This window comes from Dryobates pubescens, chromosome 8 (assembly GCF_014839835.1).
Source record: "Dryobates pubescens isolate bDryPub1 chromosome 8, bDryPub1.pri, whole genome shotgun sequence".
Lineage (NCBI taxonomy): Eukaryota > Metazoa > Chordata > Aves > Piciformes > Picidae > Dryobates > Dryobates pubescens.
The window spans coordinates 5648314-5670715 of NC_071619.1; the positions used below are offsets into that span (position 1 = coordinate 5648314).

The window sequence follows — 22402 nt, forward strand, 5'->3', positions numbered from 1 at the left end:
TAATGAGGAAGCAGCAAGCATTATGTGAGTGGAGAAAAATCAAATGTGGCTAAGAAGCATATTAGTTTATGAGGAACATCTGCTCTTCACTGCTAATGGTCACCTGAATCAGGAGACTATAACCAAAGCCATTCTACAAATACTTAGCTTATTGATTGTGTAATCTGTAGTGGATTTTCTTATGCTCTTTCTCCCCTTGTGAGTCTGATAGAACTCTGCCTTTATCTCTGAAGAGCAGGACAGAAACAAGTATATGTGACCACTGCAGCTGGCCTGGAGCAGGACTGCTGAGTCAGTTCTCATGTATTTCCATCTCAGCCTAGATAACAACAAGATTAGATGGACTTCATGCTTCAGTGAGAAAATACCCTCTTCCTGCTGCTCCTGACTGTGGTGCCTTAGGTCTTCTGAAAAAGAATCATAGAATGGTCTGTGTTGGAAGGTACCTCCAAAAGTCATCTAGTCCAACCCCTTCTGCGGTCCTCAGGTGCATCCTCAACTAGATCAGGTTGCCCAGAGCCCTGTTGAACCTCACCTTGAATATCTCCAGGGATGGGGCCTCAACCACCTCACTGGGCAGCCTGTTCCAGTGTTCCACTACCCTCATGGTAAAGAACTTGCTCCTTATGTCCAATCTAAATCTACTCTTCACTAGTTTGAAGCCATTTCCCCTAGTCCTGTCACTGCAGGCCTTTGTAAACAGACTATCTTCATCCTTCTTGTAGACCCCCTTCAGGTACTGGAAGGTCACTATTAGGTCTCCCTGGAGCCTCCTATTTTCCAGGTGAACAACCCCAGCTCCCTCAGCCTGTCTTTGTGGCAGAAGTGCTCCAACCCCCTGATCATTGTGCTGGAACTTACCAGAAAATGTGGTGATACCTGGGATATTTATTTTTTTCCTTTCCCCCCCAGTTTTTAGTCCCCAGAGGATACATAAGATTGACAAGGTGTGCATAGGAATATTAGACCTAGCGTTGCTGTACCTGAAGGGAGGTTGTAGCCAGGAGGGGTTGGTCTCTTCTCCCAGGCAACCAGCACCAGAACAAGAGGACACAGTCTCAAGCTGTGCCAGGGGAAGTTTAGGCTGGAGGTGAGGAGAAAGTTCTTCACAGAGAGAGTTGTTAGTCATTGGAAATGTGCTGCCCAGGGAGGTGGTGGAGTCACCGTCCCTGGAGGCGTTCAAGAGGGGATTGGACATGGCAGTTGGTGCCATGGTTTAGTAGTCATGAGGTGTTGGATGACATGTTGGACTTGATGGTCTCTGAGGTCTTTTCCAACCTTATTGATTCTGTGATTCTATGATTCTTACAGCAGTGTTACACCTGCTTGCTGGAGTAGAACGCAATTTCAGCAGTGGTGGTAATTCTGTTTCTGGATTTAAGCTGGGTGAATATTTGAAATGTCTCACTGATCTGAGCCCTTTCCCCTTGTGCAGCAAGAGAATGGATTGTGTTGCCATTTGAAAAGATTTTCTGTAAAGGACTGGGATATAATAAGCTGAGATGGTTTTTTAAGGACTAAAGCATGGTTATTTCAAAAGCCACAAAGTAGCTTTGCACTACCGGTTATTAAAGCTCAGCAAATTCTGTGTAGTACCTGAATTATTGATGGGGAGAAATTGGAAGGGGAAGCTCTCTTGTCTTGCTGGTCTCAAGCAAGCAGTAGTTGGTTGACTTTGCAGAGAAAGGCAGCTCCTTCTGAAGCAATGAGTGAGCAGATCCTTGGTGAGGAACCCCAGGGTCTGAATGGCGTGTGTCAGTACGCCCAGAAGATAACTGCCTGTTTTGGACATTTAGGTAAAGAAATTAGAGATGTGCATATGGATTAGGTTTGGGGTTTTATTTTTTTTTTGGTGAGGAGGGGGGGTCTCCATTATGTGGATGAAGTGTTTCCAGAAGTTTACAGTAAATAGCTGAGTGTTTTGTACATCAGCCTGAAGTCTTCAGTAAGTAGATTGTGTGTGTCCAGAGTAAAAAAGCTGCATGTATAGAGTAATTTTACCACAAGTAGAAAGCTTTTGTTCCTTTTTGTGTGTGTGTGTACTAGAATGCTAGAATAATTTTGTGCTCTTTCTTGCTGTTCTGGTATTTTGTTGCCTGGATCACTGTATTTCTTGGTATAAATAGACATAGTGCTGGCTCATTTTTCATTTATGTGAAGGCCTTGGGTTTATCTTCTTTTTTTTTTCCTCATTCTCAATATGTTTGAGAATTATTACATGGGAGAAAAAGAGAATCCTGTTGCCCTGGGTAGATGCACAAGACATTATTTGGGGCTACCTGCCTCTGCAATAAATGTGTTACCCTCTGAGGCAGTATGAGGGTGGAAGAGCATTTTTCTTGTACAGTGTTTTCTGTGCTTTTATTTTGATTTTTCTTTGCAGCTAGATTTTCTTGAACTAAAGGGACTTCAGTGTCCTGTTGTGTTTTGTTTTGTTTTGTTTGGGTTTTTTTGTTTGTTTGGGTGGGGTTTTTTGGTTTGGTTTTGGGTTTTAGGTTTTTTTTGTTTGGTTTGGTTGGTTGGGGTTTGTTTTGTTTTAAATTGGGGTTGATGCTTTTAATACAAGAATAAAGTCAAACTGTAATGCATTTGCAAGGAGTTTAATTCTGATGGCAGAAGCAATTAAAGACAAGACTGCAGTGCACATTTCTGCCTTTTTTTTCCTAGCTGAAGGGCCAGTTTAATGCTCAGCATTGCTCAGGAGGATGAGGAATATTTCTTCTACTATGATTTTAGCCCTTGGTGCCTAATATTTGCTATTATTCAGGGCCTGCTATTCTGTTGTGCAATTTCTTTGTGGATTGCAGTCAATTTTTGCTTTGTTACTTTTGTTCTAGTAGCATTAGCACAGAAGTTTCTATTCCTGGTTGTAGGTGAAATGCATGCATTTCTGTCATCCAGGCAGCCCGTTGGTTTGGTGAATTCAGAGGGGATGGAATGGTCTTGAGACAGCTGAAAATATTTGGAAATGAAATATTTATAAAGTTGGTAATGAGATAAAATATTTTAAGTAGAGCTAGTCTGACTAATCCCTGCCTCAGAGCCCATCCCTTGTCAAAGCTGTCAGTCTGGGAAGTGCCCATACCTCAAACTGTGCTCAGTGAAGGCTCAAGCCCCCAGCGTCGGATACTTGGATTAGGCACAGCTTTGAATTGGCAGTGATTTAAAAGTATTTTGCTGCTTGGCAGGTACTGAGGAAATTTCCTCAACACTACTTCTGGGTTGGGTGCCCTGGATTCCTGAGGATGTCTTTCAAGAAGCGTTAAGGACAGGGTTGTGCCCGTGGGTTCTTGGCTTTTTCCTTCTCTCTTCAGCAAGAGTATTAGAAATCAATCTTTTCCACTTCACTGAATACTTGCTACTGTCATTTTGATTCTGGTTAAGGCTAAATCCCAGTGCCTGGTAACAGTCAGTATGTTGTACAAGGCTGTCTCAGGCCTCCTCCTTTTCCTTGGAAACAAGGATCTAAGCCTTGGAGCCAACTGCTTCAAATACCCCTTCATTTGACTTGGGAAGCTGCTGTGATGTTTCCTGGTCTTGTTTTGTTCACTTCTCTTTCTTGTCCTCCTAATATTACATATTAACAGAATGGAAGCTCTTGAAGACAAACCCTGTACTTAGAAAAAATAAACCCTATTGCTTCACAAAGCAATTATGGGCTTATAACACATTATAAGCAGCATCTGGTGTGTGGTCTTTGAGATTAAGATTGCATTCATCAGACAGGAACAGCAGTATTCAGGGCTGGAGGTGATCATCTTTAGAGTAATCTCCCCCAGAGGAAGGAGGACCTTTTTTTTAGTTAAGCAAGATGCTTCTGCCCTGCCCTCCTAAGGTCACAAAAAGCTAGTCTAAACTCAACAGTTCCCGTGGTCCCCCAGTAAGCCCATGTGTCTCGGTGGCACAAGGAGACTGGCTTGCATTTCACTGTTTGAAATAACATTGAATCCTTCTACAGCAGTCACAGGCTGCCTACTTCTGTAGCACAGATACTGTGGAAAGTCTCCACAGCAGTGATCTCTGCTACTTCCCAAGCTGACACTGGAGTTGCTCGACCTGCAGAAGTCATGCCTGTCCTGTGCAGGAATAGAGCCCTGCGGGGGTGAAAGTGGATCCAGCATCTTGTGCCTTTTCTCTGCCCTTTCGTCTTTATCACTTAGTTGCAACTGTTCTGGGCAAACTGCAAGTTAAAGGAATTGATGGAGGCTTTATATAGCTTATACAGTGTTTGATTAAGTGGGAGAAGGCTGGATTTTCTTCTGAGTATGGCTACCCAGTAGATCGTACTACTTGAGTACATATTACAATGGCTGGAAGGGTGAAATCAGCGTGGCTACAACAGAAAAGTTTGGAGTCAGTCTTAGACCAGTGCATTGAAACTCCAGAGAAGGAGAAGGTTTACTTTCAGGATTTAGGCATCCAAGCTGTAGCAAATGCTGCAACAGTTTAAAAAGTTAGTGCAGAACGCAGCTTTCTGCTTTTTGAGGATTAGCTCCTGCAGCAGCATTTGTGTCCGGGCAATGTGCGCTTTTGCCTCGCCTACATCTAAGGGCAAAGTCCACCTTGAGTTGTTGGTGAGGCTGGATAGTTGGCACTGCTGCTGTCAGACGTCAACATCCTTCACTGATTATCCAGCAACAAATGATACTCAGTTGGGAGACACCTGTGTCAGAGTGCATCCAGGCATCTCCTATGAGTCATCCCTCTGCATTAAGCACAGAATGGTGATCCACCTTCAGCCGTAGTGGTAGAGGCTTTCAGAGTTTCAGATCTGTCGTTTCTGCTCAGTTGCTGTGCTGTGCAGGTCAGTAGGTTGTGAAACCTGGGAGAGATTGGAAAATTGTTGCAGAGCTGCATTTCCTATGGGAAATACTTAAAACACAGCCTTTGCTGCTATTTCTGAGCTGATAGAAGATACTCTGTGGCAGAACTCAAATTGCTATATTTACTGAGCCAGCTCTTCCTCAAATATACCTTGGCATCACCCCTTTAGAATTAGTAGAATACATAGAATACATAGAATAAACCAGGTTGGAAGAGACCTTCAAGATCACTGCGTCCAACCCATCAACCAATCAAACACCACCCAAACAACTAACCCACGGCACCAAGCACCCCATCAAGTCTCCTCCTGAAAACCTCCAGTGATGGCGACTCCACCACCTCCCCAGGCAGCCCATCCCAATGGGCAATCACTCTTTCTGTATAGAACTTTTTCCTAACATCTAGCCTGAACCTCCCCTGGCGCAGCCTGAGACTGTGTCCTCTTGTTCTGGTACTGGCTGCCTGGGAGAAGAGACCAACATCCGTCTGTCTAGTACAGTGATGCAGATTTATTCTGGTCTTGTCCCACTGTGCCCATGACTGATTATAAACGCCAGGAGTATGGATGGTTGAGGGGAACTGTGATTTCAGGCTTGTTTTCAAGATAACATAGATATCATACTATTTGAAAAATAAAAAGCAGTTGACCTCATAGGAGGTGTGTAATAATAGATCAAGGTCTGGGTTTGTGAGATGGTATCTTGAAACAATAAATAAAGCAGTTGTCTCTTCAAAGTCTGTCCCCATCTGTAGATAGTAGTTTTAAAGGAAGAATGAAATAACAGTTTGTCATTGTGCTCAGTAAGCCTATAGTTGGTTAGGTTTCTTTCACCTTCTCATTTAGCAAAAGCCTTACAGGAAGCAATGCAGTTAGTGTCAATGCTTGTCAATATCTAAAGGACAGGTGTCAAGAGATTTGGTCAAACTCTTTCCAATGGTGCCCAGTGACAGTACAAGGGGCAGTGGGCACAAACTAGAACACAGGCAATTCCACCTAAACATGACAAAAAACTTCTTAACATTGAGGGTGGCAGAGCACTGGAACAGGCTATCCAGAAAGGTTATGGAGACTTTCAGAACCCACCTGGTTCCTGTGCAACCTGATCTAGGCATACCTGTGTTAAGCAGGGGGGATTGGGCTAGATGATCTTCAGAGATCCCTTCCAACTCCAACCATCTATCTATCTATCTATCTACACACAAACACGTATACATGTGTATGTGTGTATATATATGAATTGAAAGCCTGGGTCAAACACTGCCTGGTAAAGTTCTCTAGGAGTTTGGCTGAGTAAAGATTCTGAGGTAGTCTCTGAGCAGGTCTTGCTCACAGGTTCTACCTGTGACTTTGTTTTACAGACGTTAGATGTTTTAGTTTAGGGTTTGTTGTTTGGGTTGTGGGTTTTTTTGACTCTTTTGCTTTGGAATTTCCTGTGACTTTCCAGTGCCCTGTTGATGATTAACTCTGCCTTTACCCAGGAGAAATATTCATTAGATGATTAGATTAGCAAGCCACTGGAATTGGATTAATGTAAATACTTCTTACAAGTGAAGCAGGAAGGGTTGGCATAGTATCTGCAAAGCTTCTCCTGTCAGCTACACAAGAAAGCGGAGAGGAGGAGCGCAAGAGAACCAATCCTTAATAGTTGGAGGAAAGCTTAAGTGCTTTTGTTTGGGATAGTGAAAGCTGCAGAAAGGATTTCTGCAAAGAAATCTGCTTATGAAGTAGTGTTAGCCAGTCTTTGTACAGTCCTCAAAAAGGAGGACCAATGTATTCTGTCTTCACTACAGTGTTTTTGCCAGAGCACACATGCAACCTGGCATGGAACAGGGGCATGGTAGATTAAATGCACAGATGTGCATTTGTAGATTATGATGATGATTCTTCCATAATAAGATTTTTGACACAGCAAGGGGTTTTGATTTTAAACTAATCCTCTTATGTAACTCAGTTACGTTCTTTCTCTTGTCCTGAATATTAATCTGATTCTCAGATACTCTTTATGGTTTTGCTTCTGACTTTTGCATTCCTAGGGCTGAGTTGTAACTGGTTACAATAGTTTGAGATGGCAGTCACCTGACTGTCATAATCTCTTGAAGATAATCACTAAAAATATATCTTCCCTTAATCTCCTTTGCTGGATAAGAGAAAAAGAGAAGGAGTGGTAAGGGCAGTGTGCCGTGAGTAGTAGGCTGAATACATGCACTACAGGTTGCTTTCCCTGGCTTCTTCCGAACAGAAATGCCATCCTTCCCCATCTTGAACAGCTTTAGGAAGCTCTGTGGATCAAGTAAAAATGAAGAACTGGTGCTAGAAAAGGTGAAATTCCGAAATTCAGTCAAAAGGATGTCGATTATTGAGGATGGGGATATTGCAGAGGTCTTGTATCTCATTCCTAAGCAGAGCTTGCTGAAGCAACTACCCTATTTGAATCCAGATGACTACTATTTGTGCGAGCAGTTATTTGATGCTCCTGAGGATCTGGGTAAGTGAGGGCTGTCATCAGATCTTGGCTTTTGGCTGCTGCATATGCTATATTGTTCTACAGTTAGCTTATTTGTTGTATAGCAGCAAAATGCTTTATGACAACAGATGTGCTCAGGTGTGGAGAAATGTTTTATCACTGCCAGAGAGGATGGAAAGAAGACCAAGAAGTTAAATTAGAATGTGACTAGTCAGAAGTAGTTGATGGAGACATGTGCAGCTCTCTATGGGGCCATCCTGGGATGAAGTGGGCCATAATCTGCAGAAGTACTCAAACTGGAGAAGTACCTTTAGAAAGCAGTGGTAGTGTGTTGCAGAGCATTGCCATGGGTTTTATGAAACTGTATTCCTTATGATTTGTTTGAAACCTGTTGTCAAGTAGTTTCGTTTGGAACTGCCTCCTTTTCGAATTGAAAGAGGTCTTCCTGTGTTCACCTTCTTAAGAGTTTATTAGACTTCTGTTGTATCTTTTATCCAGATACCTCCTTTTCCAGGTTAAGCATCCAGAATTGATTTAAATGCTCTTTGTGCCAGAGCCAGTCCATGTCTCTGATTATCCTTTTTACCTGAATGCTACTGTAACCCTTAAAGAACTGGGGAGTAGAACTGTATTCAACAAGTAGTATAATGTGGGCATGTACAGAGTCATAACAGTGGTCTTTGTTCCTCTCAGTAGTTCCTACCATTTCATTTGTATTTTTACTCAATATTGAGCACTGGCTTATTTCCTAACAGAGCTATTGGTGGTGGGAGGACTTGTATCTAGAATTCATCAGCTTAACCAATTTGTTCCAATCTGTTACACATTTAAAAAGCTCAAACACTTCTCTGGAAACTCCAATCTACGAAATCCGCTGTAAATGTTCATCTGAAGCTCTCAGATAAATTTCAAAGTTACTCCCTGCTAGGACTTGTTTTATGGATCTCAGTTTTGATAACCCAAAACATGATTCTTCCAGGCTTATGTGCCTGAGATTTTGCCCGTACTTAATAGATCCAGAAAATGTGCCACTGTTCAGCTCCTCCAAATGCTCATACTGAATGATTGCATATGGGAGGCAAGTGTTATTCCAACATCTGCTCTCAGGTTTGTTTGATCAGCACCACATAACACTTACTCTTCTGTGCAAATAGCTTTTTGCTTGTCAGCTGTGCACCCGATGAACTCAACGTGGTAAGAGTAATAGTGGCCAAACCCCATCTGCTGTTTTGGAGAGATACTGCTTCTGAGTAATCAGTTATTTTAAAACTAAAATTTTAATTAGGGTGTTGCTAAAACATGAGGCAAATACATAACATGGCTGTGAACCAGAAAAACAACTCATTCTGCCTTGCTGCCCTCCGTGGTGTTTCACGTTTGTATTCTGGGGAAAACTTCTACAGACAGTTTAGGCATTTTAATAAACCACAATTTAGGATAGAAAACTAACTGAATGGACAGTGAATTAAGTGCATTGATCAGCTGTATGATCAATCCATGCAGGACTCCAAAGAAATTCGTTGCCATTGTATAAGGCCACCATTTTGCACAGGTGTAAGCAATCAAGCAGATAGTGGGACAGGCTCTGATTAGCTTTATGCTGCAATAAATAATGCAAATAACTACTGGGGCTTCCTTTCCTTTTGTCCTACAGTTCAGGTACTGCCTAATACTAATCCAAGTGCCACGTTCTACACATTGGCCACAATAACCCCATGCAGTGCTACAGGCTGGGGTCAGAGTGGCTGGAGAGAAGCCAGGCAGAGAGGAACCTAAGGGTACTGGTTGGCAGTAGGCAGAACATGAGCCAGCAGTGTGCCCAGGCAGCCAAGAAGGCCAATGGCAGTGTGGCCAGCAGGAGCAGGGAAGTCAGTGTGACCCTGTACACTGCACTGGTTAGGCTACACCTTGAGTCCTGTGTCCAGTTCTGGGCCCCTCAGTTTAGGAAAGATGTTGAGTTGCTGGAAAGTGTCCAGAGAAGGGCAACAAAGCTGGGGAGGGGTTTGGAGCACAGCCCTGTGAGGAGAGGCTGAGGGAGCTGGGGTTGTTTAGCCTGGAGAAGAGGAGGCTCAGGGGAGACCTTATTGCTCTCTACAACTGCCTGAAGGGAGGTTGTAGCCATCTGGGGGTTGGTCTCTTCTCCCAGGCAATCAGCACCAGAACAAGAGGACACAGTCTCAAGCTGTGCCAGGGGAGGTTTAGGCTGGATGTTAGGAAGAAATTCTTCATAGAAAGAGAGATTGGCCATTGGAATGTGCTGCCCAGGGAGGTGGTGGAGTCGCCATCACTGGAGGTGTTTAGGAGGAGACTTGATGGGGTGCTTGGTTGCATGGTTTAGTTGATTAGATGGTGTTGGATGATAGGCTGGACTCGATGATCTCGAAGGTCTTTTCCAGCCTGGTTTATTCTATTCTATTCCATTCCATTCCATTCCATTCCATTCCATTCCATTCCATTCCATTCTACTCTACTCTACTCTATTCCATTCTAATAGTACAGTTCTTGTGGTCCTGCTTTCCAGTGCCATGAGTAATGCTAGCTGAAATGGCTGCAAGTTGCCTTGGCTTTACTTAAACTACAAAAATTGGTATCAGAATCTCACCAACTTTGAACAGAAGTGTTGGAATGGTTATTGAAAACTGCTTGGTTGTGAAAGTTGTACGTGACTTTAAGATGCAAAACCTCACGAGTCTGTCTCATCGGCCATGTGCCTGCTTGGGGATTATGGTGCCTCAAGTACTACAAGATTTAGCAGCTTATATACCCTGCTGAAAGACAGTTTGCTGCCTGTATTTGGCTTTACAAGCAGAGATTAGAAATTATGTTGTTCAAGGCATTTGGAGACTCACTAAATATTTTCCATGCTGTTCATAAATGGGACCATCACCATCGGGAAAAGTTCCATATTTCAGGGTTTTGGAAGGTCAGGAGTTATCCACCAGCACAGATTTGGGAAGGGAGTCTTTTAAGTCTCACTGATTTAACCTGTGATTTGCTTTCTCTTGACACTTGTACCATGAAACTCCATCCCCTTCGGAAGGGGTATGTTGGAGGTGAAACTTGTCTCGTCAGGTGAATGGTGGCATAATACTGACAGTTAAAACACTCTAAAAATTGAAGAGAAAAAACAGAGGTGTTCCAAGTAGGCTCTGACCACTGCAAAGACCCTCATTCTGCATTTTCCTTGAGATCATTTGGCCAAAGAGTGATGAGCCACCTTCCCTGATGAGGAAGTGATAAGAGGCTGCTTCCCACAAGAGTGATTGTTGGCCACGATTTGCTGCAACAAAATCTGTTGTAGCCTAGAGGGCCTGGTTCAGCAAGTGGCTTTGGTTGTATGGTGGCAGGACTCTGATAACAAAGAAAAATGTCTGATATTCAGGACAGTTGGTTGCAAAATGGCAGTGGAATTTTAAAGAGAAAACTGACTTGAATGTGTGGTGTTGCTTTTGGTTGAGATACTGTCATCTGTCACTTGTACAGATGGCATCTTCTCCACCCTTTCAAACTGATTAGCCTTTGGATACAACAGTGGTATACACCTGAGGAAAAGCAGATATATACCATATTATCTAACCAGCCTCCTCTGTGTGAGTTTAGTAACTGTTTATGTAACAGTCTTAATTTAAAGTAGCACCTGTGAGAATGGCTGCTTGGTTACATCTGTTGGATGTAAAGGAAGACAGAAGGAACCTGAGAGGATGAGAAGGGCATGAAGGGAATCTAGAAAATATGAAGGTAGCTAAGTGGTGAGACAGGGAGCAGACTGATCTGGTGCAGGAAAATTTAAAGCACTGAGACCATATTTAATCTTTGCTGGGTAAAACTCTGGCTGAATGGCTGGACTCAGAGTTGTGATGAGTGAACACATCCAGTCAGCAGCCAGCCACAAGTAGTGTTCCCCAGGTATGTGCACTGGGACCAGTTCTGATTAATATCTTTATCAAAGATCTGGATGGGGGGATTAAGTGAACTCTCAGCAAGTTTGCAGAATACTCCAAGTCAGGTAGAGGTGTTAGTCTGCTTGAGGGGTGGGAAGCTCTACACAGGGATCTGGACAGACTGGATCAATGGGCTGAGGCTGATGGTACAAGATTCAAGAGGGCCAAGTGCCAAATCTTGCATTTAGGTCACAATAACCCCATGCAACACTGCAGACTTGGGACAAAGTGGCTGGAAATCTGTCCTTAATAACATGCTGTAATTGTTGACCAGGCCTGAATTGATCAGGCAGTTGGACTAGATGATCATTATAGGTCCCTTCAAAATGAAATCTTTTCTTCTTTCTCTCTCTTTCTCTCTCCATGATAAATGGGGAGGGGAAAAGGAGGTCTGATTTTTCTGGGTGTGTGCTTGCAGGGAGGAGAGGTCCAGGAGATAAAAATAATGATAGGAGGGAAGACACAGAGATAGGGTGTTCTTTAGAAGAATGGGCTCTACATATTGTAAATAAAAGTTCCAGTTATGAAATGCATAAACATTTTAATCTTTACCCACTCGTTTACATCTAAGTTCCTACACAATGCTTACTTGCATTAGTAGGCTTTTCTTCCTGTGTTAAGGCAAGAAAGCTAGAGCCCCAGCTAGGGAAACAAATAGGCACTGTTTTGTGCCCCATTTTCCATTCTTAGTACCAAGAAGTGCTGAAGATCACTCTAAAGACTGCTGTTTCTTCAACACCAGTCCTTGTGGTGATAAATACAGAAAAGAGGAAGGCACAGATGGAAAAGAATTACAATCTTAGTCTTTGCTCTTCCCTGCTAATGGTGTTCATGGTAGCTCCCCACAGAATGTTTACCTGATGTGACCTACAGCCATAGTGTTTTAATGGTGCTCTGTCAGGTGTCCAAAGCTAAGCAATCTTGAATGACACAAGTGGTGATATAAGGGAGGAAAATCCAGGTTCTGTTGGCATTGTAGTAGGTGGTACTCTTTATGTGCTGAGAGGTGCTGAACAGACTGCTCCTGTGCTTCAGAGAAAGTGGTTCTTCTTTATGATAGCTTTTCAAATGGGTTCCTTCAAGTGAGTGTTCTCTCCTGGCCTCAGTCCCTCTATATATATTATTTATTTATTTATTTATAGTAATGTTTTCTTATATGATTGGATAGGGAGTATGCTTTTATTTTCCGGTAATCTGGTTTGAGAACATCATGCCATCATCATGCCATTCTTCTACAGGACAATGTCTGAATTCAGAATAGCTCTGGTAAGTCTGCTAGATAGCTTGAAAACACACTGTTGAATTTCATAGAATCATAGAATCAACCAGGTTGGAAAATACCTCAGAGATCATCAAGCCCAACCTATTACCTAATACCTAACACCTCAAGACAACTAAACCATGGCTCCAAGTGCCACGTCCAGTCCTTTCTTGAACATCTCCAGGGATGGTGACTCCACACCTCCTTGGGCAGTACATTCCAATGGCAAATTACTCTTCTGTGAAGAACTTTCTCCTCACCTCGAGCCTAAACTGTGACTAAAAATGCAAGGTGTTGGGCTGGGACAAATAAGAAATAGAAAATAACTGACACTATGCCAGACAAGTATCTGGAGGATAATGTAACTTATTACAATGTCAATACAGATCAACTATATAATAATGCTAAACCAAAAAAAGGTCATTATTTTTCTGGGATGTGTTAGCAGGAGATTTGTACAAGGTAGATAATTTTCCTCTGTTCCTGTTGCCAAAGAGGACTGCTGGATACTGTCTCTCGGTCTGGACATTGCATTTTGGGAAAGATATGATTGGAGGGAAGGAAGTAGAAGGCAGTGAGAATAGTATTAGGAAGAAAAGACTTACCAGAAAAGATTAATAGAATTAGGTTTTCTCAATCTAAAAGAGTGGAGATAAGTGAGGGATTTAGTCAATCTTCAGATGAATAAATGGTTGTCAAATGGAGATGTGTTCTGCATTGGCCAGAGAAGCACAGGCAAGAATGCTTGTAAAAAAAATACTCTCTAGTGGTTTTGTGTTTGAGTGAGACATGTAGCTGAAACTCCCTAATATTCTTTGCTTCTGTAAATATGCACACTTAGCTTGATTGATTTTTTTTTTTCATTTCTAATTAAATATAAAACTAAAAATTAATCAGCTAGGACCAGTTCTTCATCCTCCACCCATGTGCAATATGTCTACTCCAATGTCTACACTGCTATATTTTTGCTTAAAATATTTGAACATTTAATGTCTCCTTATCCCTTGGCTTCCTATTTCAGATTCCCATTTGCTGTGAGGGAAGTTGTTGCCACTGCTCAAGCTCAGTCCCAGCTAATTTGCTCAGTAGTAAATCAGTGGTTTAGCATTAATCTGCATTAACGTAGCATGGTTTAGAGCAACTGAATTCTGCCTGGAGAGCTCATTGCTCCTTTTCTGCTTAAATTCTTTGTTATATGGTGTCCAGTAAAGACCAAAATTGCAGTTCCTACTGTTACTAGGTGCTAGCAGGAAAGATGAGCAGCCTTCAAGTACCTGAAGGGGGTCTGCAAGAAAGATGGGGAGGCGATAGGGCAAGGGGGAATGGCTTTGCGTTGGAAGAGGGGAGATTTAGACTGGATATTAGGAAGAAATTCTTTAGAGTGAGGGTGGTGAGACTCTGGAACAGGTTGCCCAGGGAGGTTGTGGATGTCCCCTCCAGTGGAGGTTGTGGATGTCCTCCAGTGTTCAAGGTCAGGCTGCACAGGGCCTTGAGCAACGTGGCCTAGTGGCAGGCGTCCCTGCCTGTGGCAGGCCGGTTTGAACTGGATGACCTGTAAGGGCCCTTCCAACCCAAACCACTCTGTGATTCTATGAAATCAGCTTTAAGAAGAAAGAAAGAATGAAAATTTTGTGGGTTCCTCTGTGGCTGTATTCCTAGGCAATAGCCTACAAATACATACTACAATAGCAGTGTGAAGGTTGTCAAGGGGAAATGAAGCAAAGATCTCACTGGCTCTGTTCTCCAGAATACAGACCAGTGCAGGCAGCTCTGACTGGAAAGAGTATTGTTGCTACACATCCCCCACTGTTTACAGGGATGCCTTTGTTCTCTATCTGACTGAGACTTCCTCTCCTGGGTCTGTCATTTGCAGTTGTATAACCTTGGTATGTTAATCAAACAACTGAAAGAGAAATGCAGTCCCTGTCCTGGGCAGGCTAGAAGCAGGAGAGCAGGTGTGGCTTGTCCTCCACTGCCTCAAGTGGCAAGAGAGCAAGCAACCCACCCATCCGTTGGGGTTCAGAGCCACCACAGCCTCCTCCAGACAGGAAAGTTGCAGGTAAATATGAAAAGGAAGCTGATTAGAAGCTGGAGAAGTTATAACCCTTCTTTCAGAGGATAAAATACTGGCAGCACTGAGGTGGGGAAAAGAGAAATAGGAATTCTTATTTCTTTTTCTCTGACAGCCGTTGCTTGAGTTGGCTCTGCATATCCAAAAGGTGAAATAGCAGGAAGACTTCAGAGCAGTGAGAAGGGCTTGGGAAATGGCTATCCTCACTCCAGTTTTGATATTGGGGCATGGAGGGAGTAGAAGAGGAGAGAGAAGCTTGGAACACAGCCTTTTCCCTTGCTTCTTCCGTTCTCATACATCCCTCATGTACTGGTTGAGGAGAGGATGAATAGTAATTGCTGTTGGCTCCTCCTTTATGACTGAGAGGTTAGGATATCAATTAGTAGACTTTTGTATGCAGAGATCTTAGAAGTGGCTTTTAGTTTAAGAAACTGATGGATGTTCAGTGGGCCTCTGTGGCATTTTTTATTTATTTTTTTCAGTAAAAGGTCAAATATTTAATGGGAGGAGAAGAGCAGGAAGGGAAGCAGGAATGCTCTTCACCCAGGTGATGCAGACAAGGTGCAGCTGAAGGGGGAAGAAGACAATATTAGAATAGGAGATTTTGATTACATGGTTGGGTTGGTTTTTTTATTATCCTGCTTGTGATTTTTCAGTTGCTTTCCTTTAAAGAGCAAGCCTTCATGGTGGGATGCAGAAAAGATGTGGTCCCAGGAAGTGTTTCTCACTAATTTGTGGATTAGGCGGTGGGGGTGCCTGTGCTTCTTTCAACACAAAATGTAGAAGCATCAAACTGTCAAATGCAAAAATATAAACCCAGCTGCTTATCAGTCTGCATCAGTACTTGGAAGATTCAGTGTTGTTTGTTTATATCTTTTTTTAAGTTGGCAAACTCCCCTTTAAAATATGTGCCTCTTTCCTTTGGAGCAGAGGCAGTAAGCTGTTTGGTTTGATGTAAATTAACTGTGAGCAAACCACCTTCTGAAGCAGCAGCAGCAGCAAAGTAGCTTTTGTAGTTCTCTTTCAAGCACTCCAGTCAGTGCAGAAGCTGGAATCAGTTCTGCCTGCTCTGTTTTGAATAACAATTCGCTCTGTCTGCTTAATAATTTGATGATGATCCTATTGAAATAGCAGCAAACAGTTTAAAAAGAAAGCTTCAAGTATATTAGCTTTTACATGCTGAACCAAGTGACCTCCCTAGCTAGCAGATAAAATCTCAGCCATCAAAAGTTGCAGGAGCTGGAGTGAGGTGATAAAAATTTATGTTGCTGTAAAACCTTGTTTGAATATATTAGTATTAGACTGTGTAGCCAAGTTTTAGCTACATGGAAAGCATATGTTTTGTATTTACTTTGAGGTCCTCTGTGGTTCAGTTGATAGGACACTGAACTGGGAAATAGCTGTTGGGAGTGAGATGTGTTTGTAAGACACACTTAGGTGCCTTTTTTTTTTTTTTTTTAGAGTCCTATTTATAGTTCATTATGGAATCAGAAGAGAAGGAATTTGTCAGTGTGAATAGTGATTAGTTCAGTTTAAATGTGAGGGTGATACATATCCAATGTCCACATGACGAGTTGCCTCATCTGTAGGGATCATGGACTTGCATTGTTGTATGCTTTGCTGTATGTTGTATTGCTCAGGCTTATACTAAAGGTTAATGCCTAGTGAGATACTCTGTCACATCTATGGGCTGTCCAGGGAGGTGGTTGAGGCCCCATCCCTGGAGGTGTTTAAGACCAGGTTGGATGAGGCTCTGGCCAGCCTGATCTGGTGTGAGGTGTCCCTGCCCATGGCAGGGGGGTTGGAACTAGATCATCCTTGTGGTCTCTTCCAACCCTGACTGATTCTATGATCTCCAGAGACTGAGAAACAAAGAACTTTGCTCTGCAAATTAACTGATGGCAGGAAGCTGCTTCAATTTGGTGCTTCATGGACCTCTGATGGAGAAGCTCTTTAGACTAGTGAGCCTTTACTACATTCCTGCTGACTTCACTGAGCCAAAAACTCTCTAGACAGGCTGTGTGGGGCTTATTCTGCAGAGTTAATCCAATTCTGAAGTGGATTATCAATATCAAATCTCCTTAACCTTAGGCATGCACAGTAAAGCATGACACTTGCATATATGCTCTCCTGGTGGGGATTCCTGCCTTCGTGCAAGCTATTTGTATTTTTCAGCAGTAGTTGCAACATTTATGGTAATGGTTACTGACAGTACACTCATACACAGCAGCAGTACTGGCTATGGTCACGACCTGGTTAGATGAATTCAATTTATAGCAGGTGAGGAGTGATGAATTTATATGGTAGTTCTTTAAAAAAACACTGAGTTTAAACCACTGCCACTAGAGCCTATTGCTGCCCTGTATCTCAGCTCAGTGTCAAGTATGTGTGCATAGTGTGAAAGTTCACACAGGTGTTAGGAAAGCATGAGCTCCTTTCTAAGGATTAGCAATAACATAAGCAGTTTGGAAGCCAGTTGTTACATCAATAACATAAATGTGGGTTCAGAGGTAAATGTTTGTACGTAGCTGCAGTCAGAAGATTATCCAGCAGTGAGCTTTGTATGTTTTTGAGGTCACTGGGGGAAAAAAAAAGGAGTAGAATGTAACCATCTTCTCTCATCTGTTTCTAAAGAAGATATCCTAGAATCATCCAGGTTGGAAAAGACCTCAGAGATCATCAAGTCCAACCTAATACCTAATACCTTACACCTCATGACAACTAAACCATGGCTTCAAGTGCCAGGTCCAATCCTTTTTTGAACACCTCCAGGGATGGTGACTCCACCACCTCCCTGGGCAGCACATTCCAATGGCAAATCACTCTTTCTGTGAAGAGCTTTCTCCTCTCCTCAAGCCTAAACTTCCCCTGGTGCAACTTGAGACTGTGCCCTCTTGTGGTGCTGATTGCCAGGGAGAATAGACCATCCCCCACCAGTCATATGTAGGTTTCAGGTGCTTTTTACATAAATGTGTTTTACAGGCTTCTTAGTGTTATAGGATTCTTAATGTTCAGAGCAAGGCCAAATGTCTTTGTTTCCTTATTTTGTTTTGCAGTAAATGAGACATTACTCTTCCTGTTTAATCTGCATTTTGCAGACTCTTACTGCAATGCAGAGCAGCAGCCTACTATAGAAAATCTTACCTGCAAGAACTTCAGAAAAGCAAATTTTGTTTTAAGAAATCTCCACCTCTTCATAAATTGAAACCTGAGAAATGTTTTATTCCTGAGGTGTCTAAGTTGAAAGAATATGACTGGTTCTGTTTAAAAAGCACCCAGCCCCCAGATCCTGGCAGGTGGGAATAAATACCCTGTGTATTTTGCTGAATGAAGTGATTGATGTGTTTCCTTGAAAGCAAATGAAATTAAAATTTAGCAATGATGGCAAATTATTGTAAACACCAATATTGCAGGCTGTTTGTATTCAAAGGAGCATGACACAAGCTACACAGAAAAGCCCCAGCATAGCAGAAAAGCTGACCCAGGCCATCAGGCACTGCTTGTTTAAGGATCAGCTTTGTCAAGAAGGATAATGTGATTATCCCAAGATGCAGGATTGCAGGAGCATAGTGCATCCTGAGAAAGGGCCACCTTGCTTAGCCTGGAGAAGAGGAGGCTCAGGGGAGACCTTATTGCTCTCTACAACTACCTGAAGGGAGGTTGTAGCCAACTGGGGGTTGGTCTGTTCTCCCAGTCAATCAGCACCAGAACAAGAGGACACAGTCTCAAGCTGTGCCAGGGAAGGTTTAGGCTGGATGTTAGGAAGAAGTTCTTCATAGAAAGAGTGATTTGCCATTGGAATGTGCTGCCCAGGGAGGTGGTGGAGTCACCATCCTTGGAGGTGTTTAGGAAGAGACTGGGTGGGGTGCTTGGTGCCATGGTTTAGTTGATTAGATGGTGTTGGATTGTAGATTGGACTCAATGATCTCAAAGGTCTCTTCCAACCTGGTTAATTCTATTCTATTCTATTCTGTTCTGCTCTGTTCTATTCTATTCTTCCTCTCTGGAGGGTCTGCATATGCTCCTCTAGACTGTTTAAAACTTGTGATAGGACAATGCTGCTGCTCTCTCTTAATTGCAACAGGGCAGCACAGAAGGTCTGAGGTGGTGAGGTCAGTCTGTGTGGCCTTCACAGGTCCTAAACATCATACCAGTTCCACAGAGGGCAGTGTGGTGAGGTGATGGGGGTTAAAGAGAGTCTGGCAGCCTAAGACTGTTGTGCAAGCTGCAGTATGAAGTCATACTTCAGAGTAAAAACTGTGGAGGGTATGGAAAGAAGGCTTAGGAAGATAGTAGATTTACTAAGGGGTATTGTAAGAACCTGGAGAGACAAAAGAGCAACATGTGCAAGAACAGCATTGCTAAACACCTTATGTCTTTTTTTCAGGAGCAAACACCCAGCTATTCACACATAGTGTCAGGAACAGTTTTGTCAGGTACAGGCTAAATTCTGCTCAGCAGTGTGTCTGGGTGAAGCTGACAAACTCCACTGACATCATCAGCTTTGGCCCACTTGGTGGCTTGCCTTTTACACAACAGCCCTCCAGAAGCACAACTGCCTGGGCTGTTTGCAAAAGATGGCAAATGTGTCAGTTGCCCAAATAGCTAAGGGAGAGGCATCAGTGGACTAGGTTTCTGGGGCAGGGTATGTTCAGGAGAAATGCTAAATTGTATAGCTTTTGAGAATGCTTAAACTGGAAACTGTAGGCTTCCCCACCAGGGCCCTGGACCACTGCTGGGTCACAGCTCTTTTGCAAGAAATCCTGTGTCAACATTATTAGTTTCCCTCTGAGCAGGCACAGTTAATACCGGATAACAATTAGAGCAGGTCACTTTTCTTTAGAAGCATGAGAGAATAGGACCTCCTTCCTGCAGAAGGGACTGTTTTGCCAAGTGCCATAGTCCAGACTTTACAGAAGTGATGGCTCTGAGCTGACCTAGGCTGGGCAGTGGTTAAGCTGTGGAAGCCTGTGGCAGGCTTTCTTGTCAAAACTGTTTGTGCCAGGCTTTTTGCCAGACGCAAGGGCATTGCAGAGAAGGTATTTTCCTGGATGTTATTTAATAGAATGAGTTTCCCCCTTTCTCTTTCTGTTTTCTAGCAGACTGCTTCCTTCCTTGGTTGATGAATGAGACACATAAATTGATTTTGAAGAAACTGTGTGAAAACTGTGTGCTGATACTTGTAAGCCGTGATCTCATCTGTGAGGAATGAGAGCAAGATAAAATTCTGAAAGCCAGCTTTTAAAATGAGAATAACAAATCTTAAATCATGGCTAAACTGCTTAGTGTACTTTCTCAACATTATCAATGTGCAAGAAAAAGCAAAACAAACTGGTTTAACTCTTTCCCTTTCTGGGGAGATCTCAGTGTGACTCTCATGCCTTTTGCTGAATGCACTGGCTGTCTTTCATCACAAAAATAACAGCAACTTAAGCACATTGTGTGGCTGCAGTTTACTCATTGCAACTCTCCCACCCACACTGTGTTCCAGGGAGACTTTCAATTTCATTTGTACAGTGCAAAAGGTTATTTAAAGGAAAAAGGTTCTTTTGCTTTCCTTTCAAATAGCCACCTCTACGTAGCAATAAGTACCAGGGATTTGTTTCTAGACTTGATATCTGTTTAGCTTTTGTCTCCAGTTTAGGATAGCTGAGCAGATTCTGCATTGTGCAGCAGGGTGAATTTTAGTCTTCAGGCTTAAAACAATGTGCTTGAAGCCAAAATGCATCCCAGTGTAAGAAGATTTATTTATTTACAATAGCAGTGTCTGCTCTTTGGGTCTCTTTTCTCCAGGAGTAAAGCACATTGGACTCCTAAATCTCCAGGATAATTTACTGCAGTCTGTACTTCTATTTTGGTGCCTAACACTGTGGCTTTCCATGGCCGAGCGAGGTGAGGAAAGGCTTCCATTCAGCTGCGGGTGAGATGAGATACAGCAGTGCTAATCTCTGGCACATGTGAAAAATGGATGTAATGAACCCAGAGAACAGAAAGTCCAGATACCAGCAGGCAGCTTCTGTCTCTGCGGCTGCAGGAACGAAAAATGCCTTACGATCATTGCAAGCCGGTGGAGCGCATCTGAGGGTCACAGGAAGGGGTTAACAGCGACCGTGCCTGTGCATCCACACGCTCTGCTCTGCCCATCAGATCAAACAGTTATGAATGAAGGGCAGGTGTGCCCCTTCCAGGGGGCCGTCCCCTAAATGTTTACAAAATACTGTTTGAGAAATTGCTGGGCCAGGCTGAGTTACAACCTGACATCTCTCATGTGTCAGAAATGTGACATAATGGATTATGCCTCAGCATTGGTGGGGTTCAGCCTGGCTCCTCAGTTGAGCCTCAGATGCTATTAATAGTAACACACTGAGTCATAGAAGCAAGAATGTCAGACTGCCTGGGCTGTGCTTTTCTTACATGTTAGGCTGCTAACAATAGAAAGCCAGCCTAGATTTGTTAGAATAGAATAACTATTTTTTTTAACATGCATGTGCTTGAATGTGTGTCTCTCTTCCTCTCTCTCTTAGTTATTTATCTGTTAAAGAATGTCACTGAGTAAGAAACATCTTTTGGGTGAGGCAGACTGGCTTGTTTCATTCCTTTCTGACGTTCTGGGTGGCATTTGTACAAAACATTTAGAATTTATTTACTGCAAATATTTTTAACACTGCATGCCTGCTCTGATTTTTTTCCAGCAGGTATCAGCCATCTGCTGCTCTGTCTGGCTGATGCCTACAGCTTGTTTCTTTATATTAATTTCTCTCTCCCTACATATAGTAGCATTGAGAAGGAATTCCCCTGTGGAGGTGTAAGCTCCAGTTCAAGTCCAGCTTTCAAAAAATAGAGGTTCCTCCAACTCTTGGCTGAACAAAGGTTTTGCTTTAGGATGCAGGGTAACTGTAATTGCACTGCCATGATGTAACTTAAAATTATAGAATCAATAAGGTTGGAAAAGACGTCAAAGATCATCAAGTCCAACCTGTCACCCAACACATCAGGACTGCTAAACCATGACACGAAGTGCCACGGCCAATCCCCTCTTGAATATCTCCAGGCATGGTGACTCCACCACTTCCCTGGGCAGCACATTCCAATGGCTAACAACTCTCTCTGTGAAGAACTTTCTCCTCACCTCGAGCCTAAATCTCCCCTGGTGCAGCTTGAGACTGTGTCCTCTTGTTCTGTCATAGGTTGCCTGGGAGAAGAGACCAACCCCCACCTGTCTACAACCTCCTTTCAGGTAGTTGTAGAGAGCAATAAGGTCTCCCCTGAGCCTCCTCTTCTCCAGGCTAAACAACCCCAGCTCCCTCAGCCTCTCCTCATAGCACATTTGGCACTGAGTTGTGGTCAGTTTGAAGCTGTAGCCCACTGAATCTGCCCATAATCTAGCCCACAATATCTTTATATTTGACCCAGTTCTCTGCTCCTGAGGTCACCTCTGTGTTTGTCAAAGCAATTTATTTCCCTTTGTCATTTTCTCCACCTGTTAACCCCCAAATGCTAAAATTTACTGGCCAAGCAAAGGATGGTGGCATAGGTTTGTAGTGGTGAAGTCACTGGTAGCTAGCTAAAGTGAGGAAAGAAGTCAGTTATAAATAAGGGAAAAGTGTCATACAGTAAGAGTGACAGAGGGTCCCAAAAAATCTTGATAGTGGCAATACCTCTGCATTTAAAATAATGTGAAGTGCTTTTAAGTGGCCATTCAGGGGTGTGATTAATCATATTTCCAAACTTTTCTTCATACCCCTGAAGAAAAGTGTGCTTCTAGAAGACAAGCTTTGTTTCTCACCTGAGTCTGACCTGCATCTTTTACTAGAAAACAGAAGTATTCTGACTCTTGCTA

At 43.0% G+C, this 22402-nt stretch overlaps 1 protein-coding gene across 10 annotated transcripts in view; it reads left to right on the forward strand.

The window, feature by feature from the left end:
- Positions 1–22402, forward strand: part of ABLIM1 (actin binding LIM protein 1) — a 212515-nt gene that overhangs the window by 63985 nt on the left and 126128 nt on the right. For 8 of the 10 annotated variants that reach the window (XM_054163607.1, XM_054163608.1, XM_054163597.1 and 5 more), the window contains exon 1: positions 6979–7310. The exons of the other annotated variants lie outside the window; for them this stretch is intronic. In XM_054163607.1, the coding sequence (XP_054019582.1) occupies positions 7067–7310 (244 nt within the window). In that variant the 5' untranslated portion in view covers positions 6979–7066. Of the gene's footprint in view, positions 1–6978; positions 7311–22402 lie in introns of those variants that run through there. 10 annotated transcript variants of the gene reach the window in all.